The sequence below is a fragment of the Sphaeramia orbicularis genome, chromosome 7 (genome assembly GCF_902148855.1).
Source record: "Sphaeramia orbicularis chromosome 7, fSphaOr1.1, whole genome shotgun sequence".
Lineage (NCBI taxonomy): Eukaryota > Metazoa > Chordata > Actinopteri > Kurtiformes > Apogonidae > Sphaeramia > Sphaeramia orbicularis.
In genome coordinates this window covers 16,668,126-16,686,871 of record NC_043963.1, presented here as the reverse complement: position 1 = coordinate 16,686,871, position 18,746 = coordinate 16,668,126, and the positions used below count along the sequence as shown (strand labels likewise).

The 18,746-nt window shown below is 35.6% G+C and overlaps 1 protein-coding gene across 2 annotated transcripts in view; it reads right to left on the bottom strand.

The window, feature by feature from the left end:
* sema3bl (sema domain, immunoglobulin domain (Ig), short basic domain, secreted, (semaphorin) 3bl) overlaps window positions 1–18,746 on the bottom strand; it is a 158,346-nt gene that overhangs the window by 103,910 nt on the left and 35,690 nt on the right. For both annotated transcript variants that reach the window (XM_030139526.1, XM_030139527.1), the window contains exon 2: window positions 11,829–11,989. In XM_030139526.1, coding sequence (XP_029995386.1) covers window positions 11,829–11,989 — 161 coding nt within the window. The remainder of the gene's footprint in view (window positions 1–11,828; window positions 11,990–18,746) is intronic.

The window sequence follows — 18,746 nt, the reverse complement described above, 5'->3', positions numbered from 1 at the left end:
GGAATGATGTTCAAAGGGAGAATGTGGATGTAGACAGGGGTCTGGATCAGCACTTATGTTGGTCTAATGTTCTAAAATATATGTTCCTTTCATACTACATGTGTTTTTCTTGTATGTTTTATATCCTTCTGAGACCCACGAAAGTGAAAGTTTCAGCTTTTTTACATCAAATAGTTGTACTAATTGGAAACTGCATAATGCAACAGTTTTTTTCAGATACATTTTTTAAATTATTGATACCAGCAGCATTGTACCCGTGGTGCCATTGTACGATAGCGCCCACCTGTGGTGCAACAGCGGCATTGCATCCGTACGCCCTCCCGTGCTGCAACATCGGGACATCGATCGGACACACACGCGTTGGACAAACACGTGCCGGACACAGAAACGTTCATTATAGTAGGATTTATTTATCTATTTTTAATGGAATGTCTTTTGCAATGGACAGCATTTTTTAACTAAAACTGTGAAAGTTTTGTCCCCTACAGAGGACAGAAATGCATCCCTGTGTCTCAGGAGGATATATACTTCTTGGATTTTTCTTTTTTCTTTTTTTTTTTTTTTTTGCCCTTTTGGGTAAGGAACCAAATATGGCAACTTCATTAACCATGATTTTCTACATAACAATAAAAATTTAGAAAATTTTCACAAAAGTAATAAAGTGTTGTTCTGTCTTCCAATAACACACTATGGTTGACAGTTTGAATTTCAGAGTGTTCTCTGAGCGCTCTATAAAGGGTAAAGGGTTAGGTAAATATTGAATTATTGTCATTTCATATCAGTGTTTAAATGAGACATTGAAGTTGTACATTAACTACATGGATAAAAATACTGGGCCACACCTGTTCACTGTATTCAGGTTTTTCATTCTTTTTGCTACAGATGTAGAAACTCAAGCACTGATCCATACAGCCTGCCTTTACAAATATTTCTAAAGGAACGGTTCATTCTAAAGATGTCACTGGTCTATAAAAGGATGCTAATTTTATCAAATGTCTTCTGTGAGAAGCATATGTAGAAACCATAACAACCACTACATTAAGATACAGAGCAGAGTCACTGAGTACTGCATTAACCCATAAAGACCCAGTGCTACTTTTGAGGCAGTTCCCACATGATTTTTTTTTCTATTTTTTGACTTTTCTTAAGTGATTTATCACCATTTATTCAAATATTATGCTCAGTATTTTGCATTCTTAAGTGAAAATCAGATATTTTTTCTACATTTAATTTACTGATTATGACTGATGTCCATAAAAGCTCAGATTAAAGTTGACAGTTATTATATCAAAACTGGGGAAAATTGAGGAAAAAGCGACTTTTTCAGCAACAGAACATAAAAAAGCATCTACATCCACTGTCATTGATCCAACTCTATGGGTTTTACTGATGAATCGATGTTACCGAAGATGACGGTGTTTCCACAGCAACTATGGAGCCTCTGAAATCCAAATGGGTCATATCTGATGACCATGAAAAGATAAATAACTGTATTTTACTCCAATTATTTACATGTATTGATAAGATTAGTGGCTCTAAGGTTGTTTAACAGTTTAGATTAGTAAATGATTTTGGTCACTGGTGTATATTTGAGTCTTTATGGATTAACTGAACATAAGCCCAGTGTGTCCATCCACTGTTATTCATCCAACTCCATGGGTTTTACTGGTGAATCACTGTTGTAGAAGATGACAGTGTTTCCATGTTAACTACAAAGCCTCTGAACGTCCAAATGGGCCATATCTGATGACCATGAAAAGATGACAAACTGTATTTTACACCGATCATTTACATGTACCGATAGGACCAGTGGATGAACAGTTATTTAACTTTTTTTATATCAGTAAATGCTCTTAGTCACCAGTAGATGTTTGGGTCTTCATGGGTTAAAGTCATCAACACTCTGTTGTCTCAACACTTGCAGGGTTCCACACGTCCTCTGGCATTAACATCAGCACAAACACAGCGCTAGGAGCTCCATGTCGTGGGTGTCCATGGCAGAGCAGCTGCATTCAGACCTTACATCATCAAGTACAATGACAAGAGTTGGACGGACGGTGGAGAACATGGTGCCATTGGACGTCTGTGGAGAGATGAGTCATGCTCCTCTGTGTGGGTTTTGATGGATGGATCTGGATTTGGTGAATGCCAGTTAATGTCAGATATCCGACTGCAATGTGTCAAGTGTAAAGTTTGGTAAAAAAAAAAAAAAAAAAAAAAAAAAAAGGGATAATGTTATGGTGTAATGTTTTCTGGGCTTGGCCTTGGCACCTCAGTTCCAGTTGAGGGGAATATTAATGCATCATCTTACCCTTTTCTGAACGCCCTTTCCTGTTTCAGCATGACTGCGCCACAGTGCACAAAGAAACAGCCATAAAGTCATGGTTGGATGAGTTTGGTGTGGAAGAACTTGACTGACCTCAACCCCATCAGACACTTTAGGATGAACTACAACTGAGACTGCCTCATCCAACATTAATGTGTGACACAAGTTTAACCCCTAAAGACCCAAACAGCCACTGGTGACCAAAACTAACTACAGATCTATAACGTTTAATACTGTTCATCCACTAATCCTATCAATACAGGTAAATAACTGGTGTAAAATGCAGTTCATCATCTTTTCATGGTCATCAGATATGACCCATTTGGACGTTCAGAGGCTCTGTAGTTACCATGGAAACACTGTCATCTTCTACATCATTGTTTCACCGGTAAGACCCATGGAGTTGGATCAATGACAGTGGTTCGACACACTGGGTTTATGTTCAGTTATTGATAGATTTTACTGAAAAAGTCACTTTTCTCTTCATTTGATTTAAAATCCTTTGAATTTACACTGAGTTTTAATGAACATCTACATGATCAGTGAATTAAATATATGAAAATATCTGATTTACACTGAAAAAACTCAAACTAAAGAGGATAATATTACAATAAACTGTGATAAATCACTGAAGAAAGGTTAAATATAGAGAAAATGTAATTTGTGAACTGCCACAAAAGTACCACTGGGTCTTTATGGGTTCAAGTTAATTAGTGTTTACCCAAACATTATTATTATTATTATTATTATTAAATGAAAGCATTGACTGCATACAGAATACAAATTTAGAACACTTTTTCAACCTCTAATGTCCAATGAAGTGTGTAATGTTGACCGGCAGGTTGTCGATGAGCTATGTGAAGGGACTAAGATTTGAATTACACATGCTCTATTGGATGAATGGGCAGAAATTCCCACAGATACACTCGAAAATCTTGTAGAATGCCTTTCCAGAACAGTGGAACCTCTTATAACTACAAAGAGGGAACCAACCCCATGTCAAAGCCTATGGGTTACAATGACCCAAAAACCTCCTGTAGGTTTAACATGTAGGTCACCCAAGTGTTTTGTACATTTAGTGCATTTATAATAATAAAAATACAAATACAAATACAAATAATAATAATAAAATAATAATAATAATAACATTTTATTTGTAAATGCCTTTCACAAAACACACGGACACTGTATAACAAAACGATAAAAAAGACAAAAAATACAACGGAAAAATAAGTGCAAGAAATGTAGTACGGGGCAAGATATCTAGTTTGCAAATACGTATAACTGTACTATTTCATTCTGGTACCTATTGAGGGCATGCAAGTTTTTATAAGAAAATCAAACACAAGGTAAAATTGAAAATATGAAGCATTTTCCACATCATATAAAGTATATAGTGTATTTATAGTCACATGACGCTATTCCATGCTGAAGTTTGCTTCCATTTTAACTATTTCACTTGTAATTTAGGTTAAGAAAACACAGATCTGTTTATGTCACTTTTTAAATATATAAATGGTGACCCATGTTAAAATTTGACAGGAGCAGAAAGATTAAATTAAATCATGAACCTTTGAATGACACACAGTTCAACAAGTCTCGAGTTGCCTAATTTGAATATTGGACTGAAACACTGAAACAACACTAAGTCATGAAACCAACAGTTAGAGCAACGCCGTCTCCTGAGTAAATTTCAACACATACTTTGATTTTATCAACACGTCAATTTTCTTCACATTGCATACTTTCTCCTTCTGAGGCCAAAGGGATTATTGTAGAATTAAGCTGCGCTAAGTGAGCTGGGCCCAAAGCCGTCGTCAAAATCACCAAGAAAACACAGAAACACCAGATATACGGAACAAAACCAAACACTGGGCAAAATAAGCCAGTTGTCTGAGCATGCAGAAACATCTCTGACAGGTGCCAACCACATTTCCAGGCCAAGAGAAAACAAGTCCTGAGCATTTTATATACAATCATCACAAGATAGTATATCAAATAGTAATCCTGGGTGTTTATGTTCCAGCAAGAGAACGTGGAGAATTTATTCTATCAAGTGAAACATTTAGGTGAACTGAATCAGTATTTGTTTAAGTTTCTCCTGGGTAATTATGATTAAGGTATTGCTCCACGCTCCACTTTGGATTCAGTAGGAACTGGATCACGTTGCAGGTCTGGGCACAAACATGTTGGGAGTGTTGATTTAATGCAGTTTGACTTTCGCATGTTAGGTTTAGAAATACCTAAAACCACCTTCCAGTTTATTACATTGTTGGTCAGATTTATATTCCAAAGACAGAGTGGCAGCTTGGTTTTTACATCAGCACATTTTATAATCAGTAAATAGTTTGGCTGAAAAGCTGCTTAACAGTTTCACAGCATTTTAACCCAATTCCACTTCCCACCAGTGTTTTATTCATTATTTCAGTTTTTCATTTCTAATCTGTCAAATCACATTGTTCCAAATTATTTCATATCACTTTCCTGTTTTAATATTGCTGCATATTCTTGTGGTGGGAAACACAAGTGAAGGGTAGTTTTATCAGATGGAACTACACTATTTTTCATTTCATGTTTGCAGGAGAGTAGAAAATGTTTGCGCTTCCTATCACATGCAGTAACACCAAACATACATGAATCTGTGAATTGTAGCATGTGGTGCCATTATGTCTGTGGAAATCCCATTCATTTATAGGGCTAAAAGTAAAAAAAAAAAAAAAAAAAAAAAAAACTGTACCATTTGTACAGTGTGTAATAGTGTAGATGAGTGAGTGAATGAATGTTTTATCCTCCTGAGACCCAGGAAAGTCCAAGTTTTTTGTTTTTGTTTTTTTTTTTTTCTGTTAAATAATTGCCTTTATTGGCAACATCATGATGCAACAGTTTTTTCAGATGCATTTTAAATTCTTATGGAATGTCCTTAGCAGTGGACAGCATTTATTTCTGATTGATTTATCATAACGCTGTGAAATTCTTGTCCCCTATAGACGACCAACAATGCATTGCTGGGGTCTCAGGAGGTTATACTGTATAAATGCAATGCAGTAATTATGGACATTTTAATTGTGTTTTATGAGACGCAGTGTTTTTTGGTTTTTTTTTTTTTACTATATATTGTAATGAACTGTAGTGCTGTAGAAAGCCCAACTAGGGACAGGAGTTGAAAATTAGCACCAGCTATAAATTGTATATGTATCACATCAACTGCAGCCTGTAACTACATACAAACAAAAAGTTAAGGATATTTTTAATTTTCGGGCTATTTTTTCAGTTGGGATTCTTGCACTGCATTTTTTACTTTTTTGTGAGTGAAAAATGAAAGTATCCTTAGCTTTTTGTTTGTAGTGTATGTTTGACCTGCATTGTCCCTGTTAAATGAATTAAATAAATAAATAACTACATACATACATACATACCATACATACATACATACATACATCATAAAATTATATTGTATATAATGTAATTTGCACTACATTTCTCCATTGGTAGTTTTTCTAATTAATTTTATATCCAAACACAAAACTAAAAGTGCTGAGGTTTGTATAACTCTCATTTTATTTCAATGATTTTGTTGGTGATTTCACTTCATAAATGTAAACCAAACGTTTTTACCTGAAATAACTGAGAAACTAAATGATCCTACAATAAGAAATGATAAATAAGCTGAGAATAAAAGACACAGTTTGTATTGACCACAAGAGTGTGTTTTGTTTTACATAATATGCAAATTTAGTGTAACTTTAGTAAAATAATTATCTTTACACAGATGTCAGGGAATTGAGTCACATGGACTTAAATCAGACTTCTAAGATAGATTTTTTTTTTAAATGGAGAACTAACTACTTGACTCACTTTGTTAGAAGACTTAAATGAACTTAAACTTGTTATTAACCCGATTCTACTGGACTTTGACTTGTCTGATTTTGACCAGTCATCTGGACCGGTAAGTCAGATTTGATTTTTTTTAATAATTATTATTAATTTCTGATTTAATGTGTGTTCAATATTTGTAATGCAATTTATAACTAGAACGCCCTCGGCGGCAGCGCCACAGACCTCCGCCAGGTCGGATCCGTGGCCCCCCCCCGTCGGGCCCCCCCACGCCAAGGCGGTTATGTGGGTTGTTTTTGCCAGGGTTTGTTTGTTTGTTTGTCTGTCTTGTCTGTTTGTCTGTCCGTTAGTGTGCAACATAACTCAAAAAGTTATGGACAGATTTTGATGAAATTTTCTGGTCTGCCGCCCCCCCCCCCCCCCCCCCCCCCCGCCCCCCCCCCCCCCCCCCCCCCCCCCCCCCCCCCCCCCCCCCCCCCCCCCCCCCCCCCCCCCCCCCCCCCCCGATCACCACCAAAATGTAATCATTTCTTCCTTATCCCATTTCCAACAAACCCTGAAAATTTCATCCAAATCTGTCCATAACTTTTTGAGTTATGTTGCACACTAATGGACAGACAAACAGACAGACAGACAACCCTGGCAAAAACATAACCTCCTTGGCGGAGGTAATTAAAATAAGACATTGAATAAAGAATTCAGCAGACTATTAAAACACTATTTACCATTGCTGTTCCTCTGGGCAACTTGTATTCAGTGGTGCGTGTAAAACAGTTATACATTTTATCATACAGTTTTGGAAAAAATTATTAGACCACCCCTTGTTTTTCTTCAATTTGTGTTCATTTTAATGCCTGGTACAACTAAGGTACATTTGTTAATAATAACAATTAATTTCAGAGCTGATATCTATTCATTTTCCATGTTTTCTTGATAATAACCAAAATCACTTCAGTTTTTACATCAATATCTATGGCATTGTACTGACAAAAACAGTGCTTTAGGCATTCCATGTTTCTTTTCTGTCTGTTTTAGTCACATGATACACACAGGAGTTAGCACTTGATTGCATAAGCATTGTTTTTGGTGACTTTTGAAGGTCTAATAATTTTTTTTCGTGGACTGTACAGTATGTATGTAATACATGACTTGAGCTGTCACTTCCTGACCTGAACAGTGACCTGCTTGTTTTGTTTTGGGGTTTTTTGGGGTTTTTTTTTGTTTTTTTGCAGGGACTCAAACTGATTGAGTTTCACAGCAACTCTGAGCTTATTTGAGACTTAAGGCTCAGACTTGGGACTTTCTGCATTCGCACATTTATGGTGGTGAAATACACATCAAGTCAATATTTTTGCTATAATGGTTTCTCTTTTCTGCAATTTTTACCACATGTCCGACCATTTTAAGCAAATCTCAGTTTTCAGTTATAACATTATCCTGTCCTCATCTTCATTTACTTCACAATTAATTACCTAATACTTAAAGTACATTTAACCTCTGTTTGTATAAAATAGGGAGCAGTTAAGGCCGATGTCTGTCACGTCAGCAGCACTTCATGAAGAAATAAATCTATTCATACTTTTTTCCCCTTTCAATTCAGTGTGGGTTTAATGGAGAATTTGCAGATGTGTAAACCTTTGTTTCATAGAACTGGCATTTCTGATAGATTTCACAATGGCTGGCTGTACTAGGGGCAATGGGTATTAAAGTACAAACAACGTACAGCAAAACCGCAACCAAACCATGAGCAGTGAGGAGGCTGAGGGACGGGTACAGATGAACCGAATGGTGGATAATGTGGGCGAGATCTGGCTTTTCCGTCGACTTAAATTCCTATTCACTCTATATGTCACTGCAGCGTTTTGACCCAGGCACAAAAACAAGCATGAGCACTGAGTCTAAAGGGTAAATTATACAGTACTTTCACTCTGTGCTTATAAAACCAGTTAATTTAACTATTAAAGAACTATTTTTGTGGCAACTTCCAAATAATTTTTCTTTACACTTAACATTTCCTAAGTGATTTATCTCAATTTATTGTAATATGATCCTTTGCATTGTGCTTTTTGTCATGAAAATCAGGTATTTTCCTGGATTTAATTTACTGATCATCTAGATGTTCATGAAACCTCAGAGTAAATTCAAATGTTATTAAATCAGAACAGAGAAAACTGAAGAAAAAGTGACTATTCAGTGAAATATTTGGATGCTTCTATGAAACTGGACATAGGGGCTAAAAATTCAAACAAGATGTAGACTAATGTTATTAAGTGAGTTTGGAGGCACTGTGGGTCTATTTTAAAAATAAATATTTACTGAGAGAAAAGACAAACTATTTTTTCATATAAAATACATTTTTACATTATTTTTATACAAAATCTGCATGTAACACGGTAAAAAGGACACGACAATTGCGTGCTACTATTTTTTCAAATATCTTTTATTCTCTCAGAGGTACATTTTGGGAATCAAACTAATTATGCAAGGCAGAGTGTTTCACAAAATGACCGCTGCTGCAAAATCACTCATGAGTTATATGTGTTTAAATGGGCAGGTTCGCATGTAACACAAGTGGACACGATGGGTTACACCAGAAACCTGGAATGAAACTGAGATTCATGAAAACCTGCATGTCTGGAGTAGAAAAACCATTAGGATCATCAATTTTAATACAGTATCTTTATTTATAGCAATATATAAATAATTTCAAGCCATGCTTTCAAAATAAAATGCACTGACACCTAGGTAGCTTTTCCTGTTCCAATTTGGTCCTATTGTCCAGTCTCTTAATTTTTTGCCATGTTCTTGACTTGAAAGAACTTCTCTTTACCGGATGTTTTCCCTGGACTTCACTCAAAGAACCAGTCAATCAGTAGTCCTTTTATTTTTTATTGAAGTAGCAGGTGAATTTCACATCTTTAGCATTTTCTTTGGTGTCTCTAGTGTCTTTAGAATCACCTTAGTCTTTAGGTGAAAAACCAACTGTTCATCCTAAATTGTAAAGGGTTATGCAACATTCACTAACTTTTTATTCTGTCACAGGTATATTTTGGGAATCGAACTAATTATGCACGGCAGAGTGTTTCACAAAAATGACAGCTGTTGCAAAATCACTCGTGATTTATTTGTGTTTAAATAGGCAGGTTCTGCATGTAACATGAGTGGACACGAATGGTTACACATGAAACCTGGAATGAAACTGAGATTCATGAAAAACCTACATGTCTGGATTAGAAAAACCACTGGGATCATCAAATTTAACACAGTGTCTTTATTTATAGTGGTATATGAGACCATTTCAAGCCATGATTTCAAAATAAAATGCACTGACACCTACGTAGCATTTCCTGTCCCAGTTTTGGTCCTATTTTGGCCCCAATATATTATCAATTTTGGGATGGCTCAGAGCAAGAGTGTAATTTATTTTATTTTTTTTTGCATTTATTTGATTATCTGTCATCATTAGGTACATCCTGGGGGGAAATATATCTACATTTCTCTTTTATTATTGGGTCTAAAAAGCTGGAAAAGTGCCAGGTACCAAAATGAACCCAGTTTCATAGAATTAACTGAATATAAATCATAAATCATACCATTACTGTCATTTGTTAAATTACATGAGTTTCATTGGTGAATCAATTCTGCTGAAGATTGCAGCATTTCCACATTTATTACAGAGCCTCTTAACATCCAAGTGGATCATATATAATGTTGCTGAAAAGCTGAGAAACAACATTTTACCCGAGTTACTTCAATGCATTAATGGGATTAGTGGTTCAGAAATTATTAAACATTTTAGATCAGTAGATACATTTGGATACTGAAGACTATTTAGGACTTGAAGGGTTAAAGCGCACAGGAAAACCATACTATATGACTAAAAAATATGCTGCATATTTTCCCTGTGTAAATTCTCATGATTAAATGGCAGACTGTTTTAATTTAAAACCACTCATCTCCCTGGTGTTGAAGCTTTCCAACACAAACTCTAAAACCTCAAATGAAATCACTCAAAAGCATAAAAACACCACAAATCACTGCTAAAGTCTGCAACTCTGCAAAGAAAATTCAACATAAATATACTATTCTAATCAGAGATGCTCATTTCTTTGTTGCCACTTGATATATTGGACCTGCTGTAAAATCTGCAGCAAACATAAATCCATTCAGTGGGCGGAGCTACAACATATTATTGACTGTTACACTTACAAAAGCTGCCAGACTTTAGAAAAGGAAGCAAACCTCAAATATTCATTATTATTTAATCATCTTTCTTTATGGTCCCTCCGCTTTTTGTTTGCCAAGCTGTTCATTTGATGACAGTGGAAATCTATATTGCCGTTAACAGATCGACTTCTGGATCGCAATTTATCTTTCATGTCTTTCTCACGGGCCAACGGAACTGTAACTCCCACAGCAGAACCACTTTGTTTGACAGCGTTTTATGAACAAATTATTGTACAGATTACAGTTGACTTAGAGGGCAAAACGAGGGTTGATTTATAACTTGTGCAATTTTACAGGTGTTATTGCACTAGAGGAGGCCTGAGATTGTTGAAATATTTTGGCAAAAGACGCAAGAAGTAATCACACCTCACTCCCAGTTCAAATATTACCTCTTTTTTTTTTTTTTTTTTTTTACCTTAACCCTTTCATGCATGAATTATGAGAATCGTAATCAAGATTTTTTTTTTTTTCCTGAGTGTTTTTATTCCTCTTTAAGTATGAAAAAAAACAATATGATTAAAAATTATTTTATGAATCTATTTTTCATGGAGTTCCAAAAATGTCCACTCAGCTGGACACCATGCGTTTAATTTTTTAAGCAAACAAACATGTATTTACTGATATTCTGTGTGAAAACTATGAAATAAAAGCATTTTTAATGCTGCTAATCTGATGTTTTCTCATATTTTAACATACTGCAATACTAGTCACAACTCACTTCATGGAGATAATATGAAAAAAATACCCTTTTTGTTAAAAAAAACAAAACTGTTAATTACAGTCTAATAACAATAACAAGCAATTGATTTACACTCAAATATGTTAGTGCAGATTAGGTTAATCGAAAACAGCAAAGTTACAGTAATGGTCTGAATTACAGTGTATGAGATGATGCATAAGTGTCCACTTTGTTGACTGATATGGAACTAAAACAACAAAACCCATGAATATACAAGAGTACAGCTGTAGAATAGATGTCCACTGTAGTGACCACTATGCATGAAAGGGTTAAATTTCAAGTGAATTTCACAATATAAACATTACACTCAGTTCATAATATACCTGATTTCTATATATTCCAGAAACCAGGTGTTTCATAATTTCCTCTTTTTTATTATAACAAAAACACTCTGATCAGAACCACAGTGAATTAAGGGTCCAGTTATGACGCAATAACAAGAATATGAAATAAAGGTTTGAGTCACCATTTTTACGGTTGATTTATAACGGTGAACACTTTAACAGATGGTCTGCGATACTTACACACAACCCCACTTCTGTCTCTTCAAATCGTACATCAAAACACCCAGTTACAGAAACCGAAATAAAACTGAAATGATAAATGTGGACTCAACTATAGCTCACCCTTTACATCTATCATCTGAACAGAGCATTAAATGTAGTTTTATGCAGAATATCTGAGTGACTTTCAGGCGCTCACCTCCTTGGATTCAGTACTGGTGGGTCCCAGCATGAGAGAATACAGGATGTCCTTCCCTCCCAGGAAGAGGCGGTCACGGTATTCATCCAGAAAGACGGCCGAGAGAGACAGCTGGCCGTGATGACCGCTGAAGACAGATGACCTGTTGGTGGACAGTAGATCTGCAGGAGGAAGACAGAAAAGGATGAGTAATGTACAAGCAATGGAAGGAGGAAGGTGAAAACATAATGGACAATATAGTAGAAGTGACTAAAAACATCTGTGGACATGACGTTGTGTTTGAGGAGATGACTAATCAGTTTGGTATCACAGGTGGTTTTGTTCTTACCAGGATAAATCTGCATTGTAATTTACCGTCCAAACCGAACATAGCAGATCAGAAATAAGGTTAAAAGTTATGGTTAAGGGTTAAATTGCTTTATAACCCCCATACATTTAGTATACATTACATTTGCACTGCTTACACCAGGGGTCTCAAACTCATTTTCATTCAGGGGCCACATTCAGCCCGATTTGATCTCCAGTGAGCCAGACCAGTAAAATAATTGCATAATAATCTATAAATAATGACAACTCCAAATTTTTGTCTTTGTTTTAGTGCAAAAAAACGCCCATTAAATTATGAAAATACTTACTTTTATAAACTATCCAAACAAAAAAAAGATTTGAATAACCTGAAAAAACTGAAATTTCTTAAGAAAAATAAGTGCAATTTTAACAAAATTATGCCTGAACTTATCATTTATACATGTGCATTATGGATCGGATCTACAAAGAAAGAATATTGTTAAAATTGTGCTTAATTTTCTTTAGATATTTCAGGTTGTTCATATTTGTTCAGATTATTCACATTTTATTGTTACAGGATAGTTATAAATGCAAATATTTTCATAATTTAATGTATTTTTTGCACTAAAACAAAGACCTAAAATTTGAAGTTGTCATTATTTATAGGCATAATGTAAGATTTTTTTTTTTTTTTTTTTTTCACATCAAGCTGAGAAGAAAATATGGAGTCATTATTTTTTTTAGGTTTTTATGCTGTTATTATTTTTACTTTAGATCATATTGGTCTGTATGTGGAACCTGAACTAAAATGAGTTCCACAGCCTTAACTGTGGAATTTTTGCAGTTTGCAAATTCATCCCACGGGACGGATTGGAACCTTTGGTGGGCTGCATTTGGCCCCTGTGCGGCATGTTTGAGACCCCTGGGTTAAATCACTTTACAACCCCCATACATTTAGTATACATTACATCTGCACTGCCTACACTGACACACACATGTTAGATTGCTCACACTGTTGTTTACATACTACATTGACTACATTGTTATATTTGCACTGTTCATACTACAACACTACACTACACTATTTAGCTGATCACAACCTGTACATGTTAGTGATTAGTCACCAGGTATGAATCCCACGGTTTTCATGCAAACACACTCAAAACCACACTCAGTAATGGTTCACTGACAGAGCGAGTTGATAACCATCTTACTGATACCACTTAGCAGCATTTTGAACGTCTGTTTTGTTGAGACTTGTAAAGAAAGATCCATGAGTTTATTGAACTTGGTTTGTAATTACAGGCCCCAGATGGAAACAGATGCCATCAAGAGCTGGTGCCCAAAACGACATGAATTGATCTGAATGTGTTTTTACTGTTGAATTGATTTTTTTTTTTTAGCTGTTGTAAACTCAACCTCCTGAGAGACTATCCATCTTCTATCTATAAAAAAATAAATTCAATAATGTTTCAAACCTCCCATGGTGCAATGCTTTATATAAAATATGATATTTACACTGGTACTGGGCCCACTTAACATGAATATTTGATATTGTTTGTATTTGATATTGGAAAAACAAATCAGTCGGTTTAGTAAAACATGGTGGTTTCAGGATAAAATAATAAACTTATACTGTTACTGACAGTTTTAAAATGCTTCATATTTCACCACAACCATCCCTCAGCTGTTTGTCCCTATTTTACATGTATTTATTCACAGAAATACCACATACAGTCACGGAAAAAAATTATTAGACCATCAGAAGTCATCTAAAATAACGGTTACGACTTCATTCTCGTTAAATGAGTTTTTTAAAAATACGACTTTATTCTCATTATATAATGACTTTATTTGCAAAATATAGCAACTTTATTCTTGTTAAATGATTTTTTTTTTAACTATGACTTTATTCTCAAAATATAAGGACTTTATTCTCATATTGGCAAGCATTTTTATTTTCTTATGTGGCTTTAACGTGCCATCGTACTAACTGACAGAGCATACCGTCACAAAAAAAATTATTAGACCATCAGAAGTCATCAAAAACAATAGTTATGCAATCAAGTACTAACTCCTGTGTGTATCATGTGACTAAAACAGACAGAAAAGAAAACACGGGATGCCTAAAAGCACTGTTTTTGTCAGTACAATGCCATAGATATTGATGTAAGAACTGAAGTGATTTTGGTTATTATCAAGAAAACATGGAAAATGGCTAAAACTCAGCTCTGAAATTCAACTGTTATGAGCTATTTTTGTTATCATTATATTTGTCCAAACAAATGTACCTTTAGTTGTACCAGGCATTAAAATGAACAAGAAATTGAAGAAACATGGGTGGTCTAATAATTTTTTCTGCGACTGCATCAGTCAGTGGTTCCCAACCTTTTTTGACTCATGACCCCATTTAACATCACAAATTTCTGGCGACCCCAGAAATTCAAAATGGAGATAATTTTTTTGCTAAAATGAATTTCTTTTAATCATGCAATAGTTTGCTATACTATTTTGCAAGTAAATGTTAATTTTAGACGACACTTACATTTAGTCTATATAATGTATATTATTATGGATGTAAGCAGAAAAGCCAGGTGTAGATTACTGCACAAAGTGAATGTTTTATTTTCTTTGGTCAGGATATGTACAGTCAGTCCAGCTTGGATTGACAAGGCTGACGATTAATACTGAACAAACAAGAATTCAAACTATGAATCATGAAAGAGCTGCAGTATCTGAAACCGACCACTATGAACATTTGAAAGATAAACAGTACCACAGTGCTTCAGTTTCAGCTTCAGACTATGTCATGTCTTTTATGGATTGTGATTGTCTCTGTCAACTCACCATATATTTTTTATTAATAAGTTTTTTTGTTTTTTTGTTTTTTTAATCAATTACTAGAAATTTCATGCAACTCCATTTGAATTCCAGGTGACCCCACGGTTGAAAAACACTGGTATCAGCATTAGTTGTTTTAACTCCCTCAAATACTTGACCAATCTTGGTTTTTTTTTGTTGAGATCGGGTCATAGAGGATAAAACATCAGTCTGCATCCCATACAGAGAGCTTAACAGATGCCTAATGTGGCTGCATCTGCTGCGTCCACCCTCCACCCACCCCCCCATTACAGATATAAGCCACTCCCACTGCTAAGTCATTCAGGTGTGTGGCTTCACGAGGGCACACACAGACACACAACCATGATGCACAGTCCTAAGCGAGCATTTATCAGCAGGAGAGGAAGACTCTGCACCTGGCCGTCCTGTCTGATCTGGCAGCAGCTTCAAAGTCAAAAGGTCGATGCAGTGCCTCTGCAGGAGCGGTAGAACCCGGGTTGAAACCGAGTTCAGCTCAACATGGGGTTTTTCCTCTCAGACACACACACACATATACTGGATATATAGGTTAACACACTAACACGACTAACTGTGAGTCTGCTGCCGCTCAGCCCAACAGCTTCCCACAGCCCCGAACTTTCCCATTTTCTCACACAAACACTTCTTAGTTCCCATATTCTGTCTCTTTTTCTGCATCACCATCACTACTCTGTAAGTAAAGAGATGAGGAGAGAAATATACGTGTGAGGAGACGTTGTTGGTATGCCAAACTCTCGGTGGAGGAGTCTTTTGACTAAATCGACTCTCTGTCTATGTCTCATCACTCGTCTGCCACGGTTGTTATTCCTCTCACTCCTTTTCACTCACTTCCACACACACACTCACGTATACACTAATGTACACACACACTCGGTGGGAAAACAGCTTCAGTCACTCGCCACTCAGCAAGAGTATTAAATGAGCAGAGCACAAGGGCCCCATGTACCAAAGACACCTTGTCCATCACTGGGGCTTTGCACACACACACACTCAAACAAACATCTGATCTGTTTTCATTCAGGATTTCTATTTCTGAAATGCACACACCTGCATATTTTATATTAATTGATGGTTATGTGACGGTCTACTCTAATAACTAATAAAGAAACTAGTAAAACCGACATGTTTGGATACAGATTTGTGAGATGAGGCAGGCATCTTTGGTCTCTCTATGGCATTTCTTTTGTAAGGATTTATTTTCATCCCCTATTTCATAAAGAAAATGGGTTGGCACATCGCTACAGCAAATTGTGGAGACAGGTTTTAAAAACCAAGGCAACTTATTTGTTATTGCTTGGTTCTTTGGCCTGTAGGCGTGCACACATGCATTTAAGCCTAACAAGAACACACTCATTAGCAGAGGAAGAAAGTTTTATAAAGAACAAAACAGAAGAAACTTTTAATATTTTACCACTGTTTCATGTTTTAATATTTCTCCCTAATAGGGCCTTTCGAGCAACCAAATCAAAACAAGGATGAACGGGCAGCTCTGGTGAAAACGCAGTCCTCTGCTGAGTTAAAAAAGGATGAGGGGGAACAGATTTGTAGGAAAAAAAATGGGTGCAAAACTTTCACGCTGCTGCCAAGGGAATAATGAGGAGATACAAAAGCAGGAAGACACCAGAGATATACAGCGGAGAGGGAAAATTAGAATGAGGGGTTGGTGGGAGGAGTAGATCGGGGAAATGTGGCGTTTATAGGGCTGGTAAGACTCGGAATATAATGGGCAGAAAAAGCCACAAGACAGACAGAGAGTGTAGTTCAGCCTGAGGGGTTTACTGGTCCTGGCAAGGGAAGCAGAAAAAATACAATAAAGACACAGAAGATAATCTCTGAAACTGTTTCACATTATTGAAAACGTGTGCCATCGTATGAGACGTGTTTTTATGCCAAATGTGTCATATCTGTAGAGTTTGAATGTATTTAGTATTGGAAGTCAACATCCGTGTGATTCTCTTTTAAAGTCGCTGTCAATACATCATCACTTTGCACAAATTCAGCATAAACACTTGGACTCGCAGCGTTCGCAGCCAGATATTTCAGTTCTAATCAGTGTTTCAGATACTGAAGACACAGCAGAGCGTCTACACGTCCTCAGCTCACGACCGTCTGTCTCTGTGAGTTCAAGGTTTTCCATTCGGTTCTAAGCGCCGAGATGACCTTTGACTGAGGCGGAGAGATGAAGAGTGATGAGGAGTGACGAGAAGTACATGTGTGTGAGGGTGTAATCATTTAGTTTGTTCTGGTTTGATACAGATGGGTTTTAGAGAAGGTTGGGATCTTATTAGGAGCTTAAATATCCTTTGACATCAAGAAGAAGAAGAAGAATATTTGGGACTAGGGATGTAACGATATGAAAATTTCATATCACGGTTATTGTGACTAAAATTATCACGGTTATCATTATTATCATGGTATTGTTGAAATTGTGCTCAAAATGTTCAAAAAGTACTAATACACACACTGAAATAATTTAACCAAGTTGTATTTAATAAATAAATAAATAAATAAATAAATAAATAAATAAATAAGCAAATAAATAAAATAACTGGCACAATGTACTTTCTGTTGCAGAAATATTCAAATATTAACCCTTAGTGGTCTGAGCCTACTTTGCCCGTTTTTCAGTCCTTTTGATTTTGCCTTTATATACTATATAAACAAATGTTTACTATACCCATGTTTGGGATCTTTTTTTCAGCACAGCTTCATTTATCTCATCTGCCTATTATTTTTTTTCACTTTAACCTACGATATCAACACAAAAGGAAAGAAAACACAAAAAATATATAAAATCCAATTTTAAATATGTATATAATTTATTGCATAAATAACACAAAGATGTTTAATGAGCCTTTTCAAAGACTTTAAAAGTGAATATTGGTTCCAAATATTAGGTATTTAAAATTTAAATTGTAACAAATTAAAACTATACTCAAATATTTGAATAAAAGCAGATCTTTACATAGGTGTTTTCTCCGGAAAAGTGCTGTAATCAAACACGGTTATCATGATAATTAGAATTTTAACGGTAATACTAACCGTCTGCAATTTTACCACGGTTTATCATTATACCAGTAATCGTTACATCCCTATTTGGGACTGATGTATACATGTAAGGAAAACAAATCTGAGCGTGAAATTTTAGAATAAATCCAACACAAATTATGTCATGTATATGAAGTGTTTAAATTTTCCTGCTAAACTAGAATATAAAATAAAATACAAATATGTTAGTAGATAAAGAAATGTTATTTTCTCATTTCAGTGTTGATAGTCTATTACTTTTGAAACGCTATGGGTTAGACTTTGCATCAAATCTCAATCAGAGGGCTGTATGTGAGCCGAAATAGTGCCTTTTTTAGTTTTATTATTTTATCATAAATTCCTTTATTATTTCAATTGGTTCATCTAAAATTACTCATAGGTGTGAATGTGAGTGTGATTGTTTGTCTCTATATGTCAGCCCTGCGATGAACTGGTGACATGTCCAGGGTGTACCCCACCTTAGCTTATAAGTAGCTGGGATAGGCTCCACATGACCCCCGTGACCCTAGTGAGGATGAAGTAGGTTCAGAAATGAATAAATGACCGAATATCACTATTAATAATTGTAAAAGTGCAGTATATTATATCTGGTAATCAATAATCTGATGAAAAAAAAACAAAACAAAAAAAACCTCTTGATCCCTGGATCTAATGTGAATCACATTCATCTGCATTTTAAAAATGAATCAAAATTTGTGGTTA